At 46.0% G+C, this 17804-nt stretch overlaps 1 protein-coding gene across 3 annotated transcripts in view; it reads left to right on the top strand.

Annotated features, from left to right (window-relative positions):
* Nucleotides 1–17431, top strand: part of PTK2B (protein tyrosine kinase 2 beta) — a 178426-nt gene extending 160995 nt beyond the window's left edge. For all 3 annotated transcript variants that reach the window (XM_073561927.1, XM_073561928.1, XM_073561926.1), the window contains 5 exons: nt 1086–1113; nt 1810–1856; nt 7031–7174; nt 10295–10375; nt 11284–17431. In XM_073561927.1, coding sequence (XP_073418028.1) covers nt 1086–1113; nt 1810–1856; nt 7031–7174; nt 10295–10375; nt 11284–11499 — 516 coding nt within the window. In that variant the 3' untranslated portion in view covers nt 11500–17431. The remainder of the gene's footprint in view (nt 1–1085; nt 1114–1809; nt 1857–7030; nt 7175–10294; nt 10376–11283) is intronic.
* Nucleotides 17432–17804: the final 373 nt, after the last annotated feature.

Here is a 17804-nt window from a genome sequence, read left to right on the forward strand (position 1 = left end):
TTTTACTTTTCTGAATGTTTATAAATAATATCGTTTTGCTAAATTATTATTATTATTATTATTATTATTGTCCTTAAACCCATTACACTAACCACTTACCCAAACTTTGCACCCATTGTTCTAATATTAAAATAGGCTAATCAGGGTCAAATTTGGAGCATATAGCCAGCGTGAAGAGGACCTGTCACTTGCTCCAAAAATTGAATTGATTAACTTGAAAAAACTCCCTGAGCTCCCCTGATTCTGTTGTTTTTTTCCATTTTGCGCTGCGTCTCTCCATTGAATAGATATTCACATTTGTGTCTTCTGAAGCGCAGTATGTGAAATCTCTGCTTGTAATGCAACTGCACGTTTCTTCTCCGTTCACTTTCACTCCTCCCTCCCAGATTCTGCTCTATTAGTCTCAGACACCTCTGAGTTGGCAGCGTTTGGGAGGACACAGTGAAAGCACACGCTCCCAGAGATAACTCTGAAGAAAAGCCCAGTTGGACTACAAACAGAAATTTCCTATACTGTGCTCCTGGAGAAACAAATGTGAATATCTTTGCAATGGAGCAACACAGTGCAAAATGGAAAAAAGTGGCAGAATCAGGGGAACTTACAGAATTTTTTAAACTGGTATTAAAATGAAATAAAATTTGAAAAGTAATAAATAAAATAAATCAACCACTATCTGTGGTCTTCATCAGTCTTCGTTTTTAGTTTTTATTTATTTTCACTGTAAGCTTGAAGTTTTTGGCCACAAGGTGTTATTAGTCCAGCCCTCCTATTGGAGCCACAGTGTTTATCCAGTGCAAAAGCAAGGTCCGAATGTATCGCTCCGTGTGATATATCCATTATTCATTGTATTGGGTGCAGACGTACACTACCTATTGCAGAGGGGGAGAGGATCCTGCTGCAGACAGTTGTACTGCAGCTATACACAAGACAATATGGACGATGAAGCAGAGTGACCACAACCCCTGTGTCAGAGGATACTCATGTTGCTTTTGAACACGTTCCTGTCTTTGCTGGGCATCAGGTTCTTATGTTACGGAACCCATTTCTATAATTTCACTACTTTCATCTTATTTTCTATCTTCCAGCCACTTCCAGAGAAAGACATTGCTTACAGTGAGTATATGAATTGCACATTTCCAGTAAGGAAAGATATGGCCACATAAGCATCAGCTACATTCTATATTCCTGGACAAAATGAAATTATTTGGAGATTTTCAGCCAATCGGATTCTCCCATGGAAATTAAAGGGAATCTGTCACCTGGATTTGGCGGGCTATTTAAATGCCTTCTCTCCGGTCCGATGGGTGGTGTTTCCTATCTTTCCCTCCTCCCCATCCTTGGCCGCCGTCCGCAGTTTTTTCTTGAATTGGAGTAGGTGTCCTCCTTCTTTTGGGTGTGCGCAAAGCAATCTTGGCTCGCGCATGCGCAGTATGCTTTGCCCAACTGCGGGCAAAGCCGAAAAGCATTACTGCGCATGCGCCGGTTAACTATGCCCCGGAAGTATTTTGCTGTGTTCCAGGACATAGTCAACCGCCGCATGCGCAGTAATGCTTTTTGGCTTTGCCCGCAGTTGGGCAAAGCATACTGCGCGTGCGCGAGCCAAGATTGCTTTGCACACACCCGAAAGATGGAGGACACCTACTCCAATTCAAGAAAAAACTGCGGACGGCGGCCAAGGATGGGGAGAAGGGAAAGATAGGAAACACCACCCATTGGACCGGAGAGAAGGCATTTAAATAGCCCGCCAAATCCAGGTGACAGATTCCCTTTAAGCGTCATCTAATACATCACTGTGTATTTATCTTACAGCCGAATTCACGGTTCCACCACAGAAACCTCCAAGACTGGGAGCTCAGGTGAGGATCTGGTATTACAAGGCCGACGTGTTGTGTGGGAAAGTGTAAAAAGATGGGACCCTGCAGTGGTGGAAACAGAGCAGAGGGGATTTCGTAGCCAAGATGAAATACTACGGCCCCACGGCTGTCCTCACTGTGAGAGAACTGTGCCTGACTGCTTTATGGAAGCACTGCTGGGACGATAAAGTGGCACTAACGTGAAGATGTTGTGTGGCACTGCTGTGAATATACTATGTCGAACGCTTGTGAAGATACAGGGTTGGTACTGTTATGAATATTCTGTATCTAGCACCATTATGAGATTAATATGTCTGGCACTGTTGTGGGGATACTGTGTCTGGCACTGTTGTGGGGATATTGTGTCTGGCACTGTTGTGAGGATACTGTGTCTGGCACTGTTGTGAGGATACTGTGTCTGGCACTGTTGTGGGGATACTGTGTCTGGCTCTGTTGTGAGGATATTGTGTCTGGCACTGTTGTGAGGATACTGTGTCTGGCACTGTTGTGAGGATACTGTGTCTGGCACTGTTGTGAGGATACTGTGTCTGGCACTGTTGTGAGGATACTGTGTCTGGCACAGTTGTGAGGATATTGTGTCTGGCACTGTTGTGAGGATACTGTGTCTGGCACTGTTGTGAGGATATTGTGTCTGGCACTGTTGTGAGGATATTGTGTCTGGCACTGTTGTGAGGATACTGTGTCTGGCTCTGTTGTGAGGATATTGTGTCAGGCTCTGTTGTGGGGATATTGTGTCTGGCACTGTTGTGAGGATACTGTGTCTGGCACTGTTGTGAGGATACTGTGTCTGGCTCTGTTGTGAGGATATTGTGTCAGGCACTGTTGTGAGGATATTGTGTCTGGCACTGTTGTGAGGATACTGTGTCTGGCACTGTTGTGAGGATATTGTGTCTGGCACTGTTGTGAGGATATTGTGTCTGGCACTGTTGTGAGGATACTGTGTCTGGCTCTGTTGTGAGGATATTGTGTCAGGCTCTGTTGTGGGGATATTGTGTCTGGCACTGTTGTGAGGATACTGTGTCTGGCACTGTTGTGAGGATACTGTGTCTGGCTCTGTTGTGAGGATATTGTGTCTGGCACTGTTGTGAGGATATTGTGTCTGGCACTGTTGTGAGGATATTGTGTCTGGCTCTGTTGTGAGGATATTGTGTCAGGCTCTGTTGTGAGGATATTGTGTCAGGCTCTGTTGTGAGGATATTGTGTCTGGCACTGTTGTGGGGATACTGTGTCTGGCACTGTTGTGAGGATACTGTGTCTGGCACTGTTGTGAGGATATTGTGTCTGGCACTGTTGTGAGGATACTGTGTCTGGCTCTGTTGTGAGGATATTGTGTCAGGCTCTGTTGTGAGGATATTGTGTCAGGCTCTGTTGTGAGGATATTGTGTCTGGCACTGTTGTGGGGATACTGTGTCTGGCTCTGTTGTGAGGATACTGTGTCTGGCTCTGTTGTGAGGATATTGTGTCTGGCTCTGTTGTGAGGATATTGTGTCAGGCTCTGTTGTGAGGATATTGTGTCAGGCTCTGTTGTGAGGATACTGTGTCTGGCACTGTTGTGAGGATACTGTGTCAGGCTCTGTTGTGAGGATATTGTGTCAGGCTCTGTTGTGAGGATATTGTGTCAGGCTCTGTTGTGAGGATATTGTGTCAGGCTCTGTTGTGAGGATATTGTGTCTGGCACTGTTGTGAGGATATTGTGTCTGGCACTGTTGTGAGGATATTGTGTCTGGCACTGTTGTGAGGATATTGTGTCTGGCACTGTTGTGAGGATACTGTGTCAGGCTCTGTTGTGAGGATACTGTGTCTGGCACTGTTGTGGGGATATTGTGTCTGGCACTGTTGTGAGGATACTGTGTCTGGCACTGTTGTGAGGATACTGTGTCAGGCTCTGTTGTGAGGATATTGTGTCAGGCTCTGTTGTGAGGATATTGTGTCTGGCAGTGTTGTGAGGATACTGTGTCAGGCTCTGTTGTGAGGATATTGTGTCTGGCACTGTTGTGAGGATACTGTGTCTGGCTCTGTTGTGAGGATACTGTGTCTGGCTCTGTTGTGAGGATACTGTGTCTGGCTCTGTTGTGAGGATACTGTGTCAGGCTCTGTTGTGAGGATACTGTGTCTGGCTCTGTTGTGAGGATACTGTGTCTGGCTCTGTTGTGAGGATACTGTGTCTGGCACTGTTGTGAGGATACCGTGTCTGGCACTGTTGTGAGGATACTGTGTCTGGCTCTGTTGTGAGGATATTGTGTCAGGCTCTGTTGTGAGGATATTGTGTCTGGCACTGTTGTGAGGATATTGTGTCTGGCACTGTTGTGAGGATATTGTGTCTGGCACTGTTGTGAGGATATTGTGTCTGGCACTGTTGTGAGGATATTGTGTCTGGCACTGTTGTGAGGATACTGTGTCTGGCTCTGTTGTGAGGATATTGTGTCAGGCTCTGTTGTGAGGATATTGTGTCTGGCACTGTTGTGAGGATACTGTGTCTGGCACTGTTGTGAGGATATTGTGTCTGGCACTGTTGTGAGGATATTGTGTCTGGCACTGTTGTGAGGATATTGTGTCTGGCTCTGTTGTGAGGATACTGTGTCTGGCACTGTTGTGAGGATACTGTGTCTGGCACTGTTGTGAGGATATTGTGTCTGGCACTGTTGTGAGGATATTGTGTCTGGCACTGTTGTGAGGATACTGTGTCTGGCACTGTTGTGAGGATACTGTGTCTGGCACTGTTGTGGGGATACTGTGTCTGGCACTGTTGTGAGGATATTGTGTCTGGCACTGTTGTGAGGATATTGTGTCTGGCACTGTTGTGGGGATACTGTGTCTGGCACTGTTGTGAGGATACTGTGTCTGGCACTGTTGTGAGGATACTGTGTCTGGCTCTGTTGTGAGGATACTGTGTCTGGCACTGTTGTGGGGATATTGTGTCTGGCACTGTTGTGGGGATACTGTGTCTGGCTCTGTTGTGAGGATACTGTGTCTGGCTCTGTTGTGGGGATACTGTGTCTGGCACTGTTGTGAGGATATTGTGTCTGGCACTGTTGTGGGGATATTGTGTCTGGCACTGTTGTGGGGATACTGTGTCTGGCACTGTTGTGAGGATACTGTGTCTGGCACTGTTGTGAGGATACTGTGTCTGGCACTGTTGTGGGGATACTGTGTCTGGCTCTGTTGTGAGGATATTGTGTCTGGCACTGTTGTGGGGATATTGTGTCTGGCACTGTTGTGAGGATACTGTGTCTGGCACTGTTGTGAGGATACTGTGTCTGGCACTGTTGTGGGGATACTGTGTCTGGCACTGTTGTGAGGATATTGTGTCTGGCACTGTTGTGAGGATATTGTGTCTGGCACTGTTGTGGGGATACTGTGTCTGGCACTGTTGTGAGGATACTGTGTCTGGCACTGTTGTGAGGATACTGTGTCTGGCACTGTTGTGAGGATACTGTGTCTGGCTCTGTTGTGAGGATACTGTGTCTGGCACTGTTGTGGGGATATTGTGTCTGGCACTGTTGTGGGGATACTGTGTCTGGCTCTGTTGTGAGGATATTGTGTCTGGCTCTGTTGTGGGGATACTGTGTCTGGCACTGTTGTGAGGATATTGTGTCTGGCACTGTTGTGGGGATATTGTGTCTGGCACTGTTGTGGGGATACTGTGTCTGGCACTGTTGTGAGGATACTGTGTCTGGCACTGTTGTGAGGATACTGTGTCTGGCACTGTTGTGGGGATACTGTGTCTGGCTCTGTTGTGAGGATATTGTGTCTGGCACTGTTGTGAGGATACTGTGTCTGGCACTGTTGTGAGGATACTGTGTCTGGCACTGTTGTGGGGATACTGTGTCTGGCACTGTTGTGAGGATATTGTGTCTGGCACTGTTGTGGGGATATTGTGTCTGGCACTGTTGTGGGGATACTGTGTCTGGCACTGTTGTGAGGATACTGTGTCTGGCACTGTTGTGAGGATATTGTGTCTGGCACTGTTGTGAGGATACTGTGTCTGGCTCTGTTGTGAGGATACTGTGTCTGGCACTGTTGTGGGGATATTGTGTCTGGCACTGTTGTGAGGATACTGTGTCTGGCACTGTTGTGGGGATATTGTGTCTGGCACTGTTGTGAGGATACTGTGTCTGGCACTGTTGTGAGGATATTGTGTCTGGCACTGTTGTGAGGATACTGTGTCTGGCACTGTTGTGGGGATATTGTGTCTGGCACTGTTGTGAGGATACTGTGTCTGGCTCTGTTGTGAGGATACTGTGTCTGGCACTGTTGTGGGGATATTGTGTCTGGCACTGTTGTGAGGATACTGTGTCTGGCACTGTTGTGAGGATACTGTGTCTGGCACTGTTGTGAGGATACCGTGTCTGGCTCTGTTGTGAGGATACTGTGTCTGGCACTGTTGTGGGGATATTGTGTCTGGCACTGTTGTGAGGATACTGTGTCTGGCACTGTTGTGAGGATACTGTGTCTGGCTCTGTTGTGAGGATACTGTGTCTGGCACTGTTGTGAGGATATTGTGTCTGGCACTGTTGTGAGGATACTGTGTCTGGCACTGTTGTGGGGATATTGTGTCTGGCACTGTTGTGAGGATACTGTGTCTGGCACTGTTGTGAGGATACTGTGTCTGGCACTGTTGTGAGGATACTGTGTCTGGCACTGTTGTGAGGATACTGTGTCTGGCACTGTTGTGAGGATATTGTGTCTGGCTCTGTTGTGGGGATACTGTGTCTGGCTCTGTTGTGGGGATACTGTGTCTGGCACTGTTATGGAGCTTTGTGGTGGTCTCTGTTTTTTGCAGTGGTGTCTTTTGTGCAATTGGTGCAGTGTAGTTGGGTCTGTTGTGGGGTAACTAGATCGGCCGTAGAGTCAGGATTCGGTGTAGGTTTCTCTCTTAGTGTCACTATGGCTGGCTCTGTTATAGGAATACATGAGCAGTGCAGTATCCCTGTATACGGTAACATATTTATTACCTGGAGCTGCTAGATGCAATGTGACATGGTCAATATTAATGCCTTAGTGTCAGCATATTAGGAAATATCCCTAACCACCAAACTGCGCATCGCAACAAAGTTATGGAAAGTCCATTAAGTGTTTTGCCACCAATGGAGAGCGCGTTCTCTTGTGTCATGTCAGGTTCTGGCTGATTGTGACATTACTGCTGCTTCTCTCAGGCTCTTCAACCGACTCCGACTGCCAACATTGATCGTACGGATGACAACGTGTACCAGAGTGTGATGGAGCTGGTGAAATCAGTCCTGCAACTGAAGAATGACATCTACCAACTGCCCCCCGAGGGATACGTCAATGTAGTCAAGGTGGGCTCCACCATAGAGGACATTCTCAGCCAAATGCTCCATAGTTATTACTTCTCTCAAATTCTTCTGCACCAACCCCATGTTCCAATGTTAGATTATAAAACCCACCATTACATATGTGTCTGAGACTACGTTACCCTTGTTGAGGCTTTAGAAAACCTACTGTACTTCAAGGAAAGATATCTCTAGGAAAGATGCCCATGTAGGAGCTGCGATTTTGTCTTAACCATTATCCGACTTTTCCTAAACCAGTGGCGTAACTAGAATCTGATGGGCCCCAGTGCAAATTTTGGACCTGGGCCTCCACCTGCATGTTCCTCAGATGTATGGGCCCTTTTAGTGTTCTAGATCCTATAAAGTCAGGCATGTTCACCCCCATGTAATCTCCCCCAATGTGGCCCTCATCTTGTAAAAATATCCCCATCCTGTGCCCTTTCCTGTTATAATGTCCTCCTTATTGGGACCCTTTCTGGTTTAATGTCCCCTTATTGTAATAATGTCCTCCATTCTACAAGAGTGTCCCCTATCCTTGTATTCTGTTCCTCATCCTGTGCCCTTCCTCCATCCTGTGTCAAATATAGCGTGGCACTACCGCAGGGTGCGCAAGTAGGTTACCCAGACCAAAGTGAATAATAAAGTAACTTGGCACTCAACTGAATAATTCTTTGCAAATTAGATTTATTTTATAATTTATTGCAGTCCTGGAAACGTTTCGGCCTATTATCGGCCTTCCTCAGTCTGCTCTATAAAAGTACAAAATATATACAGAAGAAAATCATAACAGGTCCTCATACAAATAATATACAATGTTGTACAAACATATTGATTAATAATCTTGATGTAGATCACAGGTGATATAATCATATAGTGATATCTGCATTGTATACAGAGCAATATATATCACAATATTGAGAGAGGAGAAGCAGGTGAAAAGGAAAAATAAAGTTAAAATAAAATTGAAATAAAAGAGAGAGGGGACATACCCGACTGCTATCGCGAAATACTAATCCGGTACCCAAGTAAGAATTCCTATGGAGATCTATGGTGAATCAGGTGAATGGTTATGGTGGTGAAATATCTACTGATGGTGATATCAATAGGTGAATGTTGTGGTCATACCTACTTCAGAATGTCATGTTGATCTAAATGGTATCTCCTATTATTATAAGAGTAGATAAAGTGATTTAAATGCCTGGGAAAAAACTAAAAATAAAAAACAGAGAAAAAAAAATAAAATAATTTGTAATAATTTATTTTTATCTCGCAAGGATGAGTGAAAAATGAGTGGATATAGTCAGAAAATCCGAAAAGTTTGATTTTGGGGCGCACCGTCAAAAGTGCGCAGCGCAGGTCAAAGCGCAACTAGCGCACGGCCTGCGCACGATCTGCGCACCCTATGCTAAAGATAGGGTGCGCCGATCGCAGGCGCCGCTGTGCGCTAGGAGGCGGTGATACAAGCAAGGGGCGGGCACGCCGGGCAGAGAGCCGGCTCGGGGGCGGAGCTACCCCCGGCCGTGCGTGCGCTTAAAAAGCGCTAATGTGAAACCACCCTTACACACACGGCTCCGCTCCGTACACCTCGTACACACGGCTCCGCTCCGTACACCTCGTACACACGGCTCCGCTCCGTACACCTCGTACACACGGCTCCGCTCCGTACACCTCATACACACACAGCTCTGCTACATCCACACTGTAAATCCTGACCCCACACATACTTACCTCAACCAGCACCATGACAACAGCAAAGCAGAGTCTTGCAGACGGTAGAGGCAAGGCTGAGCGCACAGGACCTGTGATGAGGTCACAGGAGGGGCGGAGTCAGGGGTGACATGATCGGGGGTCTGGACAAAGGCTCCTGATCATGTGACCCCCTGACTCCTCCCCTCCTGTGACCTCATCACAGGTCCTGCGAACAGAGCGAGCAGGCAAGCGAGTGCGACACTGTGAGTGGCTGCGGGGGGGAGGGGGTCTCATTTCATGCTAAGGCGAGGATGGGGTGCGAGGGGGGGTGAGGATGGGGTGCGAGGGGGGGCGTGGCGGCTTATCTCCCTGCAGTGCGGGAGGAACTTGAAACTATCACCGCCATGCCCGCAGAGGGCCAGCGGCAGGAGCAACAGTGGCCGCAGCAGCTGGCAAGCGGCCCACGTGACAGCGGCCCAGCGGGAAAATGCCCGGTTGGTTATATTGCCAATCCGGGCCTGAGTGTCCCCCTTCCTTGTCTGCTGTCCCCCTATCCTGAGCCTCATCCTGGTATAATGTTCCCTGTCCTGGTCCCCTTACTGTAATAATGTCCCCCCATTCTATAACAGTGTCCCCCTTCCTTGTCTGCTGTCCCCCTATCCTGAGCCTCATCCTGGTATAATGTTCCCTGTCCTGGTCCCCTTACTGTAATAATGTCCCCCCATTCTATAACAGTGTCCCCCTTCCTTGTCTGCTGTCCCCCTATCCTGAGCCTCATCCTGGTATAATGTTCCCTGTCCTGGTCCCCTTACTGTAATAATGTCCCCCCATTCTATAACAGTGTCCCCCTTCCTTGTCTGCTGTCCCCCTATCCTGAGCCTCATCCTGGTATAATGTTCCCTGTCCTGGTCCCCTTACTGTAATAATGTCCCCCCATTCTATAACAGTGTCCCCCTTCCTTGTCTGCTGTCTCCCTATCCTGAGCCTCATCCTGGTATAATGTTCTGCTGCTCTTTTCCAACACATTAAAAATGTGCTGGAAAAGAGACGTCTTCTGTAGCTGGGAGCTGACTACAGTGTGTCGGCACGGGCAGTGCATGATGTCACTGCCAGGCGCTCCTCGTGACTGGCAAGCTGATGTCAGCTGCCGCCTCTTATTGGTTAGCAGCATGTATTGCAGTGCAGGGAGCTGGAGGGTCCCTGCACAGCAATACACTTCAGCTGAATTGAATACGTGTCCTCTGACGCTCGTCCAGCTGTCACACCATAAGCGAACATGAAACACCCGTGACCTGAACATGTATCACAAGACAAGCTCAGAACTCAGATACTTACACTGATTTTTAACCTTTCATATTCCGCGTACATTGGTTATAACTGGGTCCGTCCAGCCATCTTAAGTGTTAAACTTTCTACCTTCTGTCCTTCATCTTCTAGAATGTTGGGTTGACTCTCCGAAAGCTCATAGGAAGTGTCGATGATATTCTCCCGTCGTTACCTACATCTTCTCGTACAGAGGTAATATATCTACTCTATATAGTAATGTCATTGTTCTAACCCATCGAGGCTGATATCCAGAAGACATTTCTACGTTTTTACACAAAATTTTGCCAACATTGATCTAAAATAGTGAAATATTTTTATCATTTTGAAATTTTGTGTTTAATAATTTGTTATTTATATTGTTGGGGCAGGCTAGTGTTTCCTAGTGCCACAAATAAAATTCTATTTTCTTTCTTTTCTTTAATATTTTATGGTACTGGCATAATTTTTCACAGATTCGACAGCCAGGAATTCTTCGTGGGCTTTGTAGTCCGGAAGTTTCTCCAAGTTCAGTTGTTAGTTACCGGTAGATCACGTCCAACAGTAAATTTAAAAATTGGGGTTGGGGGATGGCCTCAAGTCAATACAAGAAGATCCTCCTGTGGGCCCAGTCTCTGACCCATTAATAGTCCTCAAAGGTCCAGTAGAAATCATCCCCATTTGGAGCCAATAATTTGCAACCAGGGTCTAATGGACCATCAGAAAAATTCTTTGTCATGGGCACAAGAACCCCATTCTGTCAAGGAGGGGAACCAATTTTACAAGTGGAAATGCTTGGCTGTTGTATTTTTTTTTTTAATTAGAGATACACCGGTCCATGAGTTGAGGATGAGCTGCAATACCAAACATAACCTGTGGACAGGTGTGGCACTGTTTTTAAAAGACAATAGCCAAGTTTTTTGAAATCCAGACAACCCCTTGTCTCTTACACGATAAGTTAGCATTTCGATGACCTCTTTTCCATAAGTTTTGAGTAGTTGGAAAATTTAAAAAAAAAAAATTCTAAAATATATTAAATATTTTAAAAAAATTAAATCTTTTAAAAAAATGTTTGAAATGTATAATTTGATAAAATAATTGATCTGTTTTTATTTTCTGAGCAGATTGAAGGAACACAAAAACTCTTAAGTAAAGACTTGGCCGAACTGATCAGTAAGATGCGGTTAGCCCAGCAGAACGCGGTGACGTCTCTTAGCGAGGAATGTAAAAAGCAGATGTTAACGGCCTCCCACGCGTTGGCCGTGGATGCCAAGAACCTACTGGATTCTGTGGACCAAGCTCGAGTCAGAGCCAATCTGGCAAAAGTGGCCACCGAGTGACATTGCAAATTGGACTCCCAGATATGACTCGAAACGCGTCACCAAACTCGAAACGCGTCACATAGACAGCCAATGCTGCTAAGGAGCTGGAACTAAGAAATGGACCAAAAACATTAATCTTGAAATAAAAGGAAAAAAAAAAAACATTGTTACTTTGCTAATAGATGACAATTTATGGATCGGAGAGAAGTATTTATTTTGCAGATTTGTTCCTGGGATGCTTTTCCTGCAATGGATAATGTTTTTTATTCTGAATTTTCTTGACTTTTGCCTAAAAAAAATCTGGAGTTTTCACCCTCGGTCGACCATGGACAGAGAAGTCAGAAATCTCAGTGTTTCGTTTATTTATTATCTCACTTTGGTTTACTGTGATTTTTTTTTTTTTTTTTATTTTTTGGAGATTTTTGTGCAGTTTGTGTTTGATATCGTCATGATGGGGTTGTATTATTTTTCTTTGCGGGGGGCTTCTTAGCGTTTTTTTTCATGTGGCAGCAGTCTAGCATCTAATGTATTTTCCTGTACATAGCAGGTAAAAAAAAAATAGCCGTCTCGTGACTCGAGTATTTAGGAAATAAGACGAAAAAAGCATCAAAATCATCACGTTTTTAAATTTCTGTTCCGATTTTCTGTTTCATTGGACGATTTTCTTTAGAACTACAAATGTTTTATCCTAGAAGAATTCGGTTCCTGGGTTTATGAAATAATGAAATGTTTGTGTCTATTATTATTATTATTATTGGACTGGAACTTTATAAATGTAAATATGGTGGACAAATTCTTATATTTTTCCCGGCAGATAGGACCATAAGGCTCGGGCTCCGCTTTTGGTCGGGCAGGTTAACGCCGCCATCGCCCGGTCCTAATGTTTATCCTTAGGGGAAAAGTTGAATCATAATTATAGATATTCCAATATGGTCAGATTTTTTTGTAATTATTGGAAATCATTTTGAATTTTTTTTCCCCTCCATAGAGAAGTATAGAGATCAAGCGCCATTTTGCCAAAAATTACCTTGGGGCACTACGCCTAATTGTTACTTTAAATGACTTTTCCTTAAAGTAGATAAGACTTAGAGGACTTTTCTTTGTCTTTAATATCTAACCCCGGGATAAACAAATTTGAACCTGAAGTGGCGCAGCGCCACACATTCAGCAGTGGCCGTGAATGGTACTGCAAAGTCACTCTCATTCACTTGTTTTTGGAGAGATCATGGCCACGCCTCAGTATATGACGCTGTGTCATTTCCAGCGCACCATAGTCCATTCAATCATTTGGATCTTCACCGATCTGGTATTTATTGACCTTTCCTATGGAATATTAAAGTCCCTTTAAATCCCTTAAAATGATTGATATATTTGCAAATTTTGACAAAATAACCAAATTTTCACAACTCTGACTACTTGGGGAGGTAACCAGCTTAGTTTATATTAATGCCCAGTCTATGACCTTGGCTGGTCGTGCAGCTGCAGTTCAACTATGGGAAACCATGGGATCAAGCACAGGCGCCAGGGCCGGTGCCATAGGCTTTCATTTTCCCAAAAATGGCCTCCACTTCTCCCCACCTGACTTGGGTCTTCTGTCCTAATATCTGATGGTCCGCACTGCCACTTCTACTTTCCTGTCCTGGTAAAAATCAGATACCGGGCTTCTTCCATAGTATTTATAAAGAGCGTTAACTTCCCAATATGCAATAAAAGTCGGAGAAAAGACTACATCGCAACAGGGGGCTACGTTTTAGGACCCTGGATACTCAGGAGGACAACTCTCCTGCCTTAGTTTGAGACCCCTAAATCAATGAAGATTTTTGCTGCAAATCCTGCTGAGGATTACCGATTGGTCCCTAATGGACCTAAGTATAATACAGCCAGGAATTAGTCAGAGAGAGCTTAGACTTTCCTGGTAACGTCATCGGTCATGGATGCCAAGAACCTCCTAGGTTGCGTTGGCCAAGTCAAAGCCAACTTTGGAACAGTGGCTACTGAGTGACCATGCAAAGGGACTACAGAAACCTGCTAAAAGCCGTGGTCGTGTAGACGGCATTGACTGCCAAGGAGTTGACTTTTGGTTGAGAAGCATTAGGACTTGTGCACGCAACATCGTTTTCAGGTGGATTCTGCCTGAAACGCACTAGAAGAATCCCTTACAAAATGCTGAAAAGAATAAACCACTGCACAGCAACAGCAAAACTATGTACTGTTCATACGTTCAGTCTTTTACTGCTTCAAGTTTTGAAAGTCATGAAACGGCTAAAAGAAGCGACCAGTCCATTCTTTTGGAGACGTCCTATAGATCTTATACGCAACCCTAGTTACAAAAAGGTCAGGCAGCTGTGTACAATGTAAAGAAAACAAGAAAGCAATGATGTGAAAATCTCTCGTCAATTTTTTGATCACAAAGAAAATAGAACAAGATGAGAAGTTGAAAGTTGGACATTTTCCCCGTTTCATTAGAAAAAAAAATATTTAATTTAGAAATTGATGTCAGTAACAGATCTCAGAACAGTTGTGCCCGGTGCCTGGATCATATCCACCATGGTACCTGGGCCTTGTCCACCATCGTGCACGGGCCTTGTCCACCATGGTGCCTGGGCCGTGTCCACCATGGTGGTTAGATCATATCCACCATGGACCCAGGCCATGTCCACCTTGGTGCCTGGATCATATCCACCATTGTACCCGTGCCGTGTCTATCATGGTACCCACACCGTGTCCACCATGGTGCCCGGGCTATGTCCACATGGGGATTGGGTCATATCCACCATGGTACCCAGGCTGTGTCCACCGTTGTGCTCGGGCCGTGTCCACCATTGTGCCCGGGGCCGTGTCCACCATTGTGCGCTGGGCCACGTCCACCATTGTGCGCGGGGCCACGTCCACCATTGTGCCCGGGGCCACGTCCACCATGGTGCATTGCCTCCTCTTCTTCTTACTACCGTCTGCATGCGATGGGGAAGTGAGGAGACAGTTGCTGGAGTTTTAGAAGAGGAAAGTTGCTCCCTTCATGCCTGATTTCGGTTCCTCGCTGCTCTTCAAGTCAGGGTCTTAGCCAGATTTTTAGTTCAACAATGCACCAAATGTTTTCTATTGGTGAAAGGTCTGGAATTCAGGCGGCCATTTCATCACTCAGACTCTTCTTCTGCAAGCTGTGCTGCTGTGCTGGATGCAATATGTGGTTTGCGATTGTCCTCCTGAAGTATACAAGGTCTTCCCTGAAATAGATGTTGTCTGGATGGAGCTGATGTTGTTCTAACATGTTAAATAATGCCCAGCGTTGATGGCACCTTCCATGTGTGCGCTGCCCTTGCATTGGCACTAATGCAGCTCCAGACCATGATCAACGCAGGAAGTGGGCGCTGATAACAAGCAGTAATTCAGAGGGAAATGCGGGAGAGACACATATTTTGTAGTCTTGAAGAGTGGCAGTTAGTAGGCCACGCACACGGACTGGGCCTGTGCAAAGAGTCTCTCCGTAGGCGAGGAGCAGGCCCCAACTGCCGACTGCAGCGGGGTAATGGCAGCCGTGGGCGGTGATGTACAGGCCGCAACTGCGGACTGAAGTGGGGCGGCAGCGGACAGGCCGCCACTGCGGGCAGGATTAAAGCGGCAGCGGCCGTGGGAGACAGCGGACAGGCCGCAACCGGCTGGAGCACAGCGGTACCGGCTGCGGACGACCGTGGGCAGGTCATGTCCCCGTCTTGGCAGGGGGTGACAGTCTCTGGTCGGTAAGTTCGGTTCCTCCTCTCTGACGGGCACTGCGAATCTCCTCTCTGCTGCCGTTCTCCCCTCTGGTCACCGTCGGCCGCTCTAGCTCTCTCACAGTCCCACAGCCTCTTGCTCAGTGTCTGGCGTGCCACCAACTGTCCCTCCTGCGCACCCCCTGCTCCTTTTATACTCGCCCCTCCCCTTGCTGCCCAGTCACGCTCAGTCATCTGCTCTCCTCCTTTGTTCCCCGGGTACTGTTTCTCTGGGAACCCAGTTGGCGGTCCCCTTGGTTGCGGCCCAGACAACCTATGGGGGTCCTCCTCCCTACACATGCACCTTCCTTTCCTTGTCAGAAACACAAAGGATCTTCTTTATCTGTCATCTAATCCTGGCAAGCGGAGGTTACAAAGAAACGTATTCCGTGAAGCATGAAGTTTTCAGAATTTACTGATTCCATTTCCCAGTGCAATAATTAGGGAGAGGTTTCCTATGCAGTGCATTGGGAGGGGAGCAGTAGACATCTTTGAGAATCTACTATGCAGTGCATTGGGAGGGGAGTAGTAGATCTTTGAGAATCTACTATGCAGTGCATTGGTAGGGGAGTAGTAGACATCTTTGAGACTCTACTATGCAGTGCATTGGTAGGGGAGTAGTAGACATCTTTGAGACTCTACTATGCAGTGCATTGGGAGGGGAGCAGTAGACATCTTTGAGACTCTACTATGCAGTGCATTGGGAGGGGAGCAGTAGACATCTTTGAGACTCTACTATGCAGTGCATTGGGAGGGGAGTAGTAGACATCTTTGAGACTCTACTATGCAGTGCATTGGGAGGGGAGCAGTAGACATCTTTGAGAATCTACTATGCAGTGCATTGGGAGGGGAGCAGTAGACATCTTTGAGACTCTACTATGCAGTGCATTGGGAGGGGAGTAGTAGACATCTTTGAGACTCTACTATGCAGTGCATTGGGAGGGGAGCAGTAGACATCTTTGAGAATCTACTATGCAGTGCATTGGGAGGGGAGCAGTAGACATCTTTGAGAATCTACTATGCAGTGCATTGGGAGGGGAGTAGTAGACATCTTTGAGACTCTACTATGCAGTGCATTGGGAGGGGAGCAGTAGACATCTTTGAGACTCTACTATGCAGTGCATTGGGAGGGGAGTACTAGACATCTTTGAGAATCTACTATGCAGTGCATTGGGAGGGGAGCAGTAGACATCTTTGAGAATTTCCTATTCAGTGCATTGGGAAGGGAGTAGCAGATATATTTGAGCATTTCCTATTCAGTGAATTGGGAGGGGAGTAGAAGATATATTTGAGCATTTCCTATTCATTCCATTGGGAGGGGAGCAGTAGACATCTTTGAGAATCTACTATGTAGTGCATTGGGAAGGGAGTAGTAAACATCTTTAAGAATTTCCTATTCAGTGCATTGGGAGGGGAGTAGTAGACATCTTTGAGCATTTCCTATTCAGTGCATTGGGAGGGAAGTAGTAGACATCTTTGAGAATCTACTATGCAGTGCATTGGGAGGGGAGCAGTAGACATCTTTGAGAATCTACTATGCAGTGCATTGGGAGGGGAGCAGTAGACATCTTTGAGAATCTACTATGCAGTGCATTGGGAGGGGAGCAGTAGACATCTTTGAGAATTTCCTATTCAGTGCATTGGGAAGGGAGTAGCAGATATATTTGAGCATTTCCTATTCAGTGAATTGGGAGGGGAGTAGAAGATATATTTGAGCATTTCCTATTCATTCCATTGGGAGGGGAGCAGTAGACATCTTTGAGAATCTACTATGTAGTGCATTGGGAAGGTGAGTAGTAAACATCTTTAAGAATTTCCTATTCAGTGCATTGGGAGGGGAGTAGTAGACATCTTTGAGCATTTCCTATTCAGTGCATTGGGAGGGGAGTAGTAGACATCTTTGAGCATTTCCTATTCAGTGCATTGGGAGGGGAGTAGTAGACATCTTTGAGCATTTCCTATTCATTGCATTGGGAGGGGAGTAGTAGACATCTTTGAGCATTTCCTATTCAGTGCATTGTGAGGGAAGTAGTAGACATCTTTAAGAATCTACTATTCAGTGTATTGACAGTTTTTCAAGGTGTCTTCACCTTGTGCAATCCTTAGACTTGTGCCACCGGAGCCAATGACATTTCTCCAAACGTTTCAGCCGTTGCTACAATGTGTTAATGTTTTTGCAATAAAAAGAAACTTTTAAGTGATTGTGGAGGTGCGATTGTTGTTTTCGACTGGAGTTCATGGTCTTGATCTGCAGTTCTGCTCTGCTCATTTCTTTCGTTGTTTGGCTGTGCAGGGACCTGGAACCGGATCAAAAACAGAAGCGGCCAGAAAATGTGTCTTTAATGCAGCGTTCCTAAATGATGAAAGACGCCAGACGCTTCTGTTTACCTTCTGATAGAATAATGATTAGGGAAAAAAAATCACAGGAGAATATTTAATGAGCGGCAGAAGAAGAAGATTAAGTCTGTAAATATCAAGAGAAGAGATAATAAAATGTAAGATTATAGCGTAAGAGAGAATTAGAGAAGACGTAACACTGATCTCTACTTCAAGGTTTATGTGTCGGTGGTCACA

This window comes from Dendrobates tinctorius, unplaced genomic scaffold (genome assembly GCF_039654945.1).
Source record: "Dendrobates tinctorius isolate UK_male_01 unplaced genomic scaffold, ASM3965494v1 ptg000332l, whole genome shotgun sequence".
In the NCBI taxonomy this organism is placed as follows: domain Eukaryota; kingdom Metazoa; phylum Chordata; class Amphibia; order Anura; family Dendrobatidae; genus Dendrobates; species Dendrobates tinctorius.